General features: G+C 41.4%; 1 protein-coding gene across 1 annotated transcript; it reads right to left on the bottom strand.

Annotated features, from left to right (window-relative positions):
- Positions 1-470: 470 nt before the first annotated feature.
- Positions 471-8,412, bottom strand: LOC140691790 (uncharacterized). The gene is made up of 6 exons (XM_072955923.1): positions 8,409-8,412; positions 6,969-7,048; positions 6,254-6,813; positions 4,979-5,094; positions 2,261-2,365; positions 471-730 (listed from the first exon to the last, which is right to left on the bottom strand). Exons 1-5 carry the CDS (start codon positions 8,410-8,412, stop codon positions 2,358-2,360), a joined length of 768 nt encoding a protein of 255 aa, XP_072812024.1. The 3' UTR covers positions 471-730; positions 2,261-2,357.
- Between the last annotated feature and the right edge of the window lie 4,050 nt (positions 8,413-12,462).

Here is a 12,462-nt window from a genome sequence, read left to right as displayed (position 1 = left end):
AATGCCAATAGCCATCAGAAGCTGGAAGAGGCAAGGAACAGAGCCTCGAGAGGGAGCATAGCCCTGCCAACACCTTGATTTTGGATGACTGGCCTTCAGAATTGACAGAAGTTTGTTTTTTGAAGTCATTTAGTTTGTAGGAATTTATTATGGCAGCCTTAGGAGACTAAACATCAATTTGCAAAGATAATTTTGCCTCCTAGATGAATTTCACATTCTCTATGAAGTTTTCAATTATTGAAAGACTGTTCTGAAAGAGGAATATAAGATGGTGAGCTCACAAAGGAAAGAGTCAGCAGTCACATTCTCTAAAATTATATCATTCTTACACAAAACTATGCAGTTTTCACACATTAATGACTGCTAATGGCCAGAAGACACCCAAAAACTCTAGTGCAAGTTTTCCCTTTGATGAGTTAATTCTCTCAAAGGAGAATCAAGTCATGCCGTTCAAGACTCAATATACAGAGTTCATGTTTATACATTTATTTCTGCTTCATTCCATAAGACAGAGCAGGTGGTAATCCTGGAGGAGGAGGTCCTCCAACGAAGGTAGTGGTGGTAGTGATGGTTTACCACTTATTCTAGGTAAAGAACTTGGAGAAGGAGGAGCAAATCTTCTGGGCAGACATGGCGCTGGTAGACCTGGTGGTGAGGATGGCCCTCCATCTGCCTATGGATGTGGTGGATGAGGTCCTGAAATTTATAGTCACTCTGAGGGCTCATGCTCCTGTAATATAAATAATCCAAAGTTTAAATGCTTGTAATAAAATATACAGCAAACAATTCATAACATTAGACATTTGTGTTTTCTTATAGATTATACATTGCTTATTTATCAACGTTCAAAGACATAATACGACATGCAAAAACAGATATTTGATAAGCATTTTAAACACTACACAGTGACTACTTCTACTAATACTCTAATGCTAGGAAGAGTCAGCCAGCACCTTCATCAAAGGCTTTGTGAAATACTATTCCAAAATGATGAAAAAATACATTTCATGATAGACATATGCAAAGAAGACTTATTCTATATGGCTTGGGCCTGTTAAAACACAGTTGGTTTAAATATGTGTTATTAATACAAGGTCATGGGCTCAATCCCCTTGAGGGTCAGTTAACTTTATGCATTAACTGTCTCACAGTGCCAATGACCTAGCTGTCTTCTAATAACATAATTAATATTCATCTGCATAGTAATATATGCTTATCAAAGTTTTTACATGTATTATCCCTTTTGATCCTTATTATCACCTGGTAATACAGATAGGGCAAGTCATCTCATTTCTTATGAATGAGGAAATTGAAACTCCAAGATTTAAGTGACTGATCAAAGTTCATGAAGGTAGTGTGAAACATAAGTAAGATTTTAATGCAATTCTCACACCTAATTTAGTTCCTTTACTACTATAGCGGACTATCTCCTCATGAATGCATGTCATTTGTCATGAACCGAGGACAGAACCTTGGAGAATGCCCCATTGGGAGATTAAAAAAAAAAAAAAGGGAAAGTAACTGACTTCTCAGGGATGTGAAAAGGGAAGTAGGAGGATAGGAAAAAAATGAAAGCATTATTGAAAATAAACGAATAAAATATTATAAATATAATGAAACAGAATGAGGCTGGGAAAAGCCACTAGATTGGGTCATTTGCAATTCACTGGTGACTTCTGACATAACTTTTTAGTAGAATGTGGAATACTTAATCAGTTGTAAAGTTCAGATACTGATGAAAATTTTAAGTATACATGGGAGATTCGTCAAAGGTGAATATATAAACTTTACACGTTATTAAATGATGGTAGTCCAGATTCGCAGAGGTCTTCAGAGGGCTTTGGGAAATCACCATAGACCAAATTATTCACATCATCATGAAAATTTCCTCTCAAAAACAGTTTTGTTTAGGTGGGGGAGGGTATAGCTCAAGTGGTAGAGTGCATGCTTAGCATGCATGAGGTCCTGGGTTCAATTTCCAATACATCCTCTAAAAATAAGTAAATAAAAAACAGTTTTGTTTATGTACTATGTTCTATCATAAAGCATTCAGGATAGTTTAAGACACTAATGCCCGAGTCTTTTCCACATATGAAAATGGTTTACTGTCTTAGAAAATCAAATCTGTAGAGTTATTTAAACTAAAATGTTATTTTGCCATAAAGTCTGCTACTGGTCACATTTTCCTTCCATTTAACAAAATAGTCTTCTACCATAGAACTTACTGTGACATGACACAATACATATCTAGCTTCATTACCTGCGTTCAGTGTTGCTAGAAATCTGTTCTAAGCTCCTCGATCTTTTCTCCCTTCTTTTACGCCTTGATTTAAGTATAGGGTTGGCCTCTGAATTCTTCATTTCCCTGCAATGATCACCACCATAAATGTTTACTTAATAATGTAGTTTCATGAAAGCTTCAAACAATATTATATATGAAATAATTAGAGCATTAAATCTCAGACCCTCAGTCATGATTATTTTCATGACAATTAAGTACCCGTGTAGGGGTACAGCTAGTGCTAGTGGTTAGTAATCATGAAGAAATATGTTCCCAACCAAAGGCAAACAAATCCATTTTCAATCCTGGGGGAAAAAAAGAAAAAAGAAAAAAGAAAAAAATGAGTGGACCGAGGAGTTTTTCTTGATTTATCATGGACATTTAAAATATTTCACCATTGAAATGTAGGTCTTAGAAAGAAGCAAAAGAAAATCTAGGTATAGATAACATTAGGATATTAATAAAGCTGGCATTTGTTGAAAGGCATTTATGTAAGTCATGGAAAGAAAAGGCAAACTCTTATTTCAGCAAGTCTGCATGAAGTAGCAGTATCATTTGAAAAATTTTAATTAGAAAACTCAAGAAAGCCAAATGAGGTCACTCTCAGCAGAGCCAAAATCTCCACATTTACAATGACTAAGACTCAAAATGACCCTTAAACCAAAAGCAGCAATAGGAAGCTATACTATAACACCCATTAATTCAAGATTCCTGTGAAAGATTTTACTTAGGTAACATTTGATCTAGGGCAGAAAATATCAAGTATGTAAGGAAAGGAACTTCTCAGGAACCTTCAAGACACTCTAGGTACATGTTTCTTAGTACACATGAAACTGCCTTAATAGTAAATTATATCCCTAGTTAATTAAGCACGGAATGAATAACTAAAGAACCTCTTTGGAGCAACAGTGTAGCTTCCACGACAACGTATGCCGAGGGAGCAAGAAACACGGTGTGATGGATGTGTTCCTTATTTTGACTGTGGTGATCATTTTTCAGGTGTAACATATGTCAATATTTATCAGATTGTATACTTTAAATAGGGCAGTTTACCTTCAGCCAATTATACCTCTTTCAGTAAAACTTTTTAAAGAAACACCCAGAACATAGGTGTCTGGGCCAAGGAACAAAGTGGATAAGCAATCAGGGCAAAGGGTAGCCTAGTCTTGTTCACTGCTGGCCACGCTTGGCAATTATTTTCATTCTCATTTCAACGGGAAATCACTGGAGAGTTTCAGGCACGGGCCTGATATGATTTGAATAATGGATGGCACTAGAATCACACCTGTGTGAAGCTGAATGCGACAGTGAGCCCCCTAAGTCCATGAGCTCTTAAGAGAAATCCACAAGTTTCCTTAAAGTTCCTGAAGTATCTGCTAATTTGTGTGTATGTGCACATGTGAGTTTTTTAAAATTAATTTCCACACTCTTCATCAGCTTCTCAAAAAGGCCCTTGACCATAAAAATGTAGAAACTTTTCATTTATTTGACCTATAAGTTAGTTGAAGATATGGAACCTGGAGAAGTAAAAGGATTTATGCAAAATCAGAGGTGGCAGGTTGATGAGGTCATAAGGGGTTTATGATGCTGACGACCTCCTCTGCCCTGGTCCCCTCATCTCTCCGTGCCCCAACTGCTGACGCACAGAACACAGTCGCCATAAGCAGCTGGCATACAGCACATGAAGCCAATGTCTGCTGAACCCTGACCCACTCCCCCACATCAGCATGAGGGTGTGCCAGTGATACATATGGTCCATAGAGGTGATCAGCCAGTACACATGTTGCAAAATAGGGCCTTATGACCCCCTCCTCAAAGTTGTACCATTTTCTGAGTCACCTATGTGTGTACTACTATAAAAATCACAAAAGAACAATACATCATAAATCATAATAAGCTAGTCATCTTTCGGTATTACTCTGAGCCTGCCCTGTGCTATAGACCAAAAGAATAGCAGAATTGGCATCAACAGCTGTGGTTTTCTTCTTGTAAAGAAATGACAAAGGAGTTCATGTTTGATCCTTCCCAGTAAAGATTTCAGCTAGGTATAAATTAAACTGCTCAACCAGGAGGCGCGATAGCAAAGTGCCTTTCCCAAGGGACATTTCACATCATCCTTCAGAGATTCCAGTGTAGGATGACAGAGGTCCTATCCTCGGCAACCCCGAGGGAACTAACAGGATCACCTGATCTGCCTTCCTAGCTCTAGGGTTTATGAAAATATCAGGCTACTTTGATAGCTTCAGAAGGTCTCCGGTTACTGAACTAGCCCTGTCTTTGCTCAGTCTTGAGTATTAAGGACACACCTCTCTGGCACTGGTATAAAACTGGATTAAAACATTTCACAAAGTCATCCTGGTGAAAATGAAGAGGGTGAAACACAAAGTATACCTGGGAATTATGTTCCATAGCCATCAGATGTGAGAAATCAGTGCTCGTAAAATAATGGTCCTTTCTGGGCTTTGATTTAAACTGAGTTCAGGGGTATTGGAACTTAGCAAACAGGTTGATCTTTGAAACGCACGGGCAGACCTTTCCTCATCATCATAGTGAGCAATTATGGCAACTGAGTATACATGGATGCAGTGCTAACCAGTTACTAACCGAGGAAGTTGAGTGAGGCACCTGCTTTGAGAGAGGAGCCTATTGTACAGAAGAGGGTAGCAGAACCAAAGCACAACTGAAGCTGGTACTTACCTATCAGAAGTGGGAAATCAGTGTCTGATTTTTGTCTGTGCTTGAACTCTGGTTCCACACCAAGGCAGTGCACAAGCTGTTGATCATGCCCTTTGATTTTCTTACAAAACTGTGACCTGAATAGGAAAAAAATGTATTTTTGAATACCTTTGCCACAGGTACAAATCAATTTCCCTAAGTAAGGATTCAGTGTGAAAAAAAGGTAAAAAAACAACACCACCCACCAGTCTGTTTCTAGCTCTGTAAAAGAAACCCACCCAGCCACTACCTACCCTTAGGAGAAATAAGCCTAAGCCTTAAAATGCTCTGGGCTTTATACAGCAAACCCACTGTGATGTAATCCACTGTGAGCATTTAGTCACTTCACACTGTAACTTGCTGGGACTTAGGCTTGAGGTCAAAGATACTGATCAGCCTTTCTGTTTACCTAACCCCTGCCCCTGAGGTTAGTGAAACAAATAACCATTAGACCTACACCCACAGAGAAATGTTCTCCCATTTAAAACCTATTGATTCCAATAAGGGATGAGTGTCCTGGCACTACATAGCGAGTGATAGTTTGGGTTTTAGTCAACACTGTCACTCACGTGAAAGTTATTTTGCAAAAGGAGAATGCTCCGTTTTGGAACCGGAAAAATAAATCAAGGGAGGAGAAACCTGCAAGTCGCTGTGACTCCTTGGGACCCAGCACACCTCCACCCACCTAGGCGGTGTGGACACCCCCTGCAGCAGCCCCCCACCCCCACCCGGAAAGCCACTTCAGAGGTGACTAGCAGGTCGTTGGCAAACAGCGGGAGGTAACCGGGCGCAGGGAATGCCTGCTGTTGCAAGGAATCTGCCGCCCACCTGAGGAGGGAGCAAGTCAAGTATTAATATCCTCAGGCGTATGCATGATACAAACTTGTAACTTCGTTTGAAAGTGTACTTATTCAAAGTTTTTCCCTCTAAATAGTTTTGCGACTGTTCAAAAATTTCCGTTATACTGTTCCTTCACATTCACGGTTTGCTCACTTGTCGGCAAGGACCCTACAAGGGGGGACAAATTGGTACTTCAGAGCAGAGGGCAAAAGACGGGAGGCTTCATCTCCGCCTTTCCCAAGCTCACCTCTCCCACCGCCCCTCACCTGGGACCTTCTCAGGAGGTCCCACCCCCTCCCCTGGGCGGGGCCAACACTGAGGAATCCGGATTCCCAACCCCTCCGCCCCTCAGGAGCGCCCCACCTCCCGGGCGTCTCCGAGGAGACGCGGACGACGTGGGGAGGGGAGGCGGTCTACCCGGGGCCAGGCGGGAGCTGCTTTACGGCAGGGGCGGGCGGGGGGCGCAGTTGAGTCCCACCGGCCCCCGCGCGAGGATCGGAGCGGCCCGGGTCTCCCCTCGCGGCGCGCGGCCGCAGCCAGGTGGGTCCCCCCAGCCTCCTTCCTCTCCTTTCTCTTCCTTTCCCAGATGCAGGCGACGCGAGGCCGGGGTCTGGGCTCCGTCCGGTAGCCTTTGTGGTCCGGGGGCCCTCCCGGTCCTCTGGCGCCTGGGCAGCCTGTGCCGGGCGTGCGACGCAGGCCAATGGTGGCCGGGTCGGGCCGAGGGGGCGCCGCGTGGGCCGGGCCGGGGCGTGGCGTCTGGGCGAGGCTGGCTGAGCGAGGGCGCCGGGATTGTGCCGCCGCCTGAGTTCTGTGCCCTGACGCGTGTGGGGAGAGCGTCCAAGTAGAGCCCTTTGGGTCTCCCCGTCGAGTGGCCTCGAAGCGTTTCCCTGTGGCCGGAAGGCGGGCGGCAGGAGGAGGGGTCGCCAGTTCCTTCTCCCTCCTTTCTTTCCTCGCCGTTTACGTGGTGGCTGGAGGGTCTGCTAGGTCCAGCGGGTGCGCTGCCGACAGGGTCTAGGCTTCTTGGAATGTATCCCTAGAGAAGTAACATTTCCTTTAAAGACGTGCCCCTACCAGGGACCGAGGGAAGAGTACGTGTCCTTCCGTTGCCGTTGGGCTCAAGTCCTCTACTTACCTTTTGCAAACTTCCGAAAATCTTAACAGGAAACGCATTGCCAATAATTGGCCGAGAAACTGTTCCGCCGTGTAAATTTCCTGTTTATTTAAGCGAAACCAGATTTACATAATGGGTTGCAAGAATATGTGAGAAGATGCCACCCTCTTTATTTTAAATGGAATGGTGGAACTTAGGAGACCAGGGTTAATTTTCGCTAGTCGTTCGTGCTCCTGGTGTTTTGAAGCTTAGCAGGGGGTTGAATTTGAGGAGGTAAAATACCCCGAATGAAGAATGGATGAAGAAATCTAGCCTCTTAGATTCCTGTATATTTAAAACTGTTTTTAGGTCTTGCTATCGGCCATCAGACCTCTTGTATTTCCCTCATTAAAGGGAGCCTATTTAGTAGCAGCCAAAACTTCCGACAATCCATTCTGTCCACATTTGGTTATTCGTGAGAACTGTCACATCCTGTTCAGTCTCTGGAGAAATCTGAAAAAGAATTAGGTTACTACAATTACATTTATAGACGTGAACAACAGACAGAAGTTTAGTTTATGCACATGCATTTTTTTGTTGCATTTTATGCATGGTTTAAAAAAATGCCGGTTAAACAGCCATGCTATTGCTAGTGTTTACTACTGGGGAGTGGAATTTGGAGGAGGCTCTTTCGGATCATATTTAAACCACATCTCTGTGCTTAGAACTTTTTTAGACAAAACAGGAATTTCAACTATGATTCTTAAGCATAAAGTTTTTGAAAGAAATGATGGTTACTAAACAGCAAAGAGTTTAGGAATGAATTTTTGACCTAAAATTTTGACCTATAGGCCTGTTTCTAAGTATGCATTTAACCACATGGAAGAACAAGTCCCCAAATTTTCATGGGCTCTCCCCAAGTGATGGGAATACTGTTGGTTTATGTTTTGATCTTTCACAGTTCTGTGCAATAGAATCTGAAAGGAGGATTATTATCAGTGAAATAATTAAGCTTTTTAAAGAAATTACTTTACTTTATTTTTATTTTGTTTTTTTTTATTGAAGTACAGTCAGTTACAATGTGTCAGTTTCTGGTGTACAGCACAATGTCCCAGTCATGCATATACATACATATATTCGTTTTCATATTCTTTAAAGAAATAATTTTAGATCATCAAATATTAGATACCAGTAGTAATACAAAAATATTTATAAGGTTGACCAATTAGATGGAGACAAAAAGTCCAGAAGGAAAGAAAACACGTTTATGCTGGATATTTCTAGACAGCAGTATTAAGCGTATGCATGTGCGTGTGCATGTGCGTGCACGCTTGTTTCCTGATAGTGCTACTGAGGCAGAAGTTTCCTCTTCTTTCCAAAATTTAAAAGCTAACATAGTAAGTTCTGCAGAGAAGATGTGATGGCATGAAAAAGCAGGGATTTTTACATAAAGGGCTGCCTCTGTTTGCAGTGGGATCATACCCATTTTAGGGGTAAAGGGCACAAAGCAGTTGGCTCCACGCTGTGTAAAAGCATCTGCCTATGAGATGGCGTTTGGCTCTCTGTATGTGTGAAACAAACCCTTGCAGGAAAATAGCAAGTAGTGACTTGAGACCACTTAAGATACGCCACATCCAAGACAGGACAAGAAACAGCAGGTAATGTAGTCCCCTCAGAAGGACAGGTCATGGTTGGAAACCCATAATATATATAAGAGATTGTACAACAGTGCAGTTTTTGTTTAGATTTTTCTTACTATGCATGAGTCAGGTATCTTTGTGTATATTTAGTGTCCTTTTATGTTTCTTTCTCTGTGGGCTGTTGAAGCCTTTTTCTATTGCGTTCTTACTCTAAAACGATTTCTAGAGCTTGTTCTTTATGTAGTAGGAAGACTAGTGATGTGCGTTGAAAATAGTTTTTCCTGTTTGTCATTGCTTTACTAACTTTGTTTATGAAGTTTTTTTAATATGGTGAATTTTATCTATTGATATTTATCTGTGTTTTCTTTGATGGGTTTTGAGCCAAAGGTAGAGAGGCTTTCCCCGCTCCTGGGTTATAAAGGAATCAGCCCATGCTTTGTTTTAGTAGTTGTATGATTCTGTTCATTGTACATTTAATTCTTGGATCCATGTAGGGTTTATCCTAGTTTATTGTATGAAGTGCAGAATTAAGAACCTTTTTTTTTTTTGATAGATGAGTACCCCTTTGTCCCAAATCTGTCTTTACCCCCACTTATTTGGGAGGCTACCTTGTCATATGCTAAATTCTTGTATGTTTTCGGGTCTGTTCTTGGACTCTGTTCTGCTATATGTATGGTAGAGCTAGTCATCCCACCACGTGGCTACTCATTGGCAAAACTCTCCTGGGTATTCCTGCCTATTTATTTTATTGTCCCTTATGAACAATGGAAAACAACGAGAAAGTCTTCAAAAACCTTTTAGATTTTCCTTAGGATTAGAATAGATTGATTAATTAGCTGATGAAGAATTAACATACTCAAGAGGTTGAGTCTTTTTATTGAAGAATATAGTACATCTTTACTCTTGTTTAAGTCCACATTGTTGTCTTTTAGGACACGGAAAGTTTTCTTTATATAGGTTTCTCATGTTTTTGTTTGATTATTCCTAGGCAGATAATCTTTGATTGCTGGTTCTGTAAATCCCTCCTTTATATTTAGTAACAGGAAATACGTCCGTGGAATTTAGCTGAAAAAATAGAGCCCTTGATTATTAAGAATTTTGTTAACTTTATAGGAGTCAGTGGATGATATATTTTCCATATTCTTATCAACCCAAAGAAAGGTGGAAAAGATTTGAAGCATGCACCTCTGAGGGTTGGATTTTCAAGCACTGAGTAGGTAAAAGTTGAGTAAAACCTTATAAATTAATTTCCGTGAAAATTTTTTTTTTTTACACCTCATTGGAAGGTGCTAAAACCCTTGCATTTCCCCTTCTTTGCACACTTGTTGAGATTACAAAGTTTTTGAAAGCTAATATTATGTGGGAAAGATGCAGAGTTCACACTGTGACATGATGAAGATAGAGGAGACATCTTGCTTGAGGTCCCAGATATCTTCCAAACAAGAGGATCATGGGAGCCATGAAGCAAGGGTTGGCTTGACTATTGCAGATAAGAAATGTGGGCAACAGACCTTTATCTAGGGACTCTAGAGGATGATGTAAGATCTCAGTTGATTAATTTTAAAAGGGCTTAGACAACCTTAGTTGTACCTAACAATATGGGCTAAAGAGTACTGTTGGAGCCTGTGAACCAGAATTTATTTAAGAGGATCAAAATTAACAGAACTCTAAATAGAATTCACCTATATCACCCTTTTCAAGGCCTAGTATAAAAAATGGTGAACAGTGGCTCTCTAGTCATTTTCTTCTTTAGGGTCTTTATCATTTCCCTTTACTCGTTGATGGTACACAGACCTTATTTGCTGATGAGAACTAAACAAAATTATATCAATCAGTTTGAAAAGTGGAGTCTAGCTCAAAGGATAGCATGAAATAATGCTTTCTTAGCCTGATAAGAGTCCAAGCATAGATGAAGCTCTAGACTGATTAGTTGGATTCCATCTCACTGTAATCCTGCTTTAGCTGAGGAGACAGGCAAAATAACACAGAATGGAGGCAGACACTTGCACATTCATCATTTGCACTTTTTAACTTTTTATACTGACTTCGATAAAATAGACGAGCCAGGTCTACTAAAATTGGTACATCTTAAACTGGGCAGGCAGGATGCATTTAGGAATATGTCTTTTGGAAACTATTTGTCAAAAATCGATCCCAAAATTGAAAGTACATGAAAATTTTGGTTCATTTTATTGCTTCTCTGAAAACAGAAGAGAATTACATAGACAAGTGAGTAGAGGAGTGTTTCCAAGAGGGTGTCCTTCAGCCAGGTTTGTAGAATTGAAAAGTAGGAAGGGATTAAAATGCCCCTCTAGAGATGAATACTGGGATGTCTAGTTATTCAGCTTTGGGAGGTGATATATACCACCTCCCTTAGAAAGAATAAGATGGTCGTCCTTGTGGGCCGTAATCCTTGGGAGAAGTGTGTGCTCCTTTGAAGGAAAAAAGCAAAAAAGTCCTTGAAGAGTTGACTTCCATGAGTCTCATGCAGTATGGATCTAGAAAGAAAGATCTGTGTATATAGGGCATACTTCTGTGCCAGTACACACACAGACTGAGGTAGAAACAGACATTCACCTTCCACCTAAATGTTTGTTTCTTGCTCTCCATGAGACAATCTTTTGAGGATGAAAAGGATGACATAAAATTGTGACTTGCTTTTCTTTGGGGTCCATGGCACGAGGAGGCGGCGCTTTAGAATTTTCCTTGATGCCTCTCAGTAAATTGAAAGATTTCTAACAGCCTATGTTTGCAGCAGACCATTAATGGGCGGACCAAGAGGGAAAAAAACCCCAAAACACAATTTAGCTGAATATTCCCAAACAGAATAGTGTATGTGCTGCTTGGGAAATCAGACATGGAGGCAACGAAGAGAATGAATTTCATTCTGATTATACTGTCTTGAGATAGCTTTACCTGGAAAGTGTGTTGAATGACGGCACAGTGAAGATTTTTTTTCCCCTTCCATCTGCCACAACCATGCAAGACTGACTATATTTTAAAACTATCTGTGAACTCGTAGTAAACTCATCCTCACATAACATGTGCGGATTGCAAAGAAAAAAAGACTAAACGATTGTCTTCATATAAAATGCTCGAGGTAAAACACATGAATACTTTAAAAGTGACAGGTATCATAAATTTTTTCCTTATCAAACATCTAATGAAATGACTGAGAGATTGAACATGGGACAGACAGGAAGACACATATCATTCCTAGGTCACGTAATTGCGTACATGACTGATTACAAATATAATAATCCATATCTGAAGAACAACACACACTATTGTAAACAAAAAAAAACCCCAAAATTTTGTGACGATCACTGTATTAGGCTAGAGATGTACCTAATTACTAACATCCTTAAAGGAAGTCTGTACCAACTCCCTTTGACTCAAACTAAATAAGGCTACAACTTGAGGAAGTCTTTGAGGGTGTGGGGAAAATGGAAGATAGATTGCTAAAGATACAGCTGCAGGTCCACTGCTGGGTGCCTCGATGGAGGGGTCCTCGCTTTCTTGTGGTGAAGGCAGCTGGAGAGGACCCCTCGGAGACGAGGCCACTCAGGGTGGCGTACAAGGGTTTGAGGCGCCCGCCCGTCCCCCGTCCCCCGTCCCGCCAAAGTGGCCAAGATGTTGAGGCACCTTGCTTTTCGCCTGCCAGGTTGGAGCCTGCTTGGCGTTTCTTTTTTTCGTCAGCGAAGGGCGGAGGGAGAGGACTGGGGAGAGGCAGGTTGCTGTTTCTGGTGCGATGCTGCCATCAAGAGGAACAGGTCCGCCAGTCGCCAGCCTCGCGGACCCTGTGCTGTCCCTTCCTGGGGAGGAGTGGCAAGGGCGTACAGTCGGGAACAAGGGCCCGCCCGTGCCCCGGGAAATCAAGAGCTCCGCCAGCGAAG

Source organism: Vicugna pacos, chromosome X (genome assembly GCF_048564905.1).
Source record: "Vicugna pacos chromosome X, VicPac4, whole genome shotgun sequence".
Classification (NCBI taxonomy): Eukaryota; Metazoa; Chordata; class Mammalia; order Artiodactyla; family Camelidae; genus Vicugna; species Vicugna pacos.
The sequence above is the reverse complement of the archived record's forward strand: the minus strand, read 5'-3'. Positions and strand labels throughout refer to the sequence as shown.

Coding starts and splice junctions, on each gene's coding strand:
- LOC140691790 (XM_072955923.1), bottom strand. Junction 6,814..6,968: donor TTTTCGGAAGTTTGCAAAAG/GTAAGTAGAGGA, acceptor TGGACCTAGCAG/ACCCTCCAGCCACCACGTAA. Junction 5,095..6,253: donor CAGCTCCCGCCTGGCCCCGG/GTAGACCGCCTC, acceptor TTTCCTATTCAG/GTCACAGTTTTGTAAGAAAA.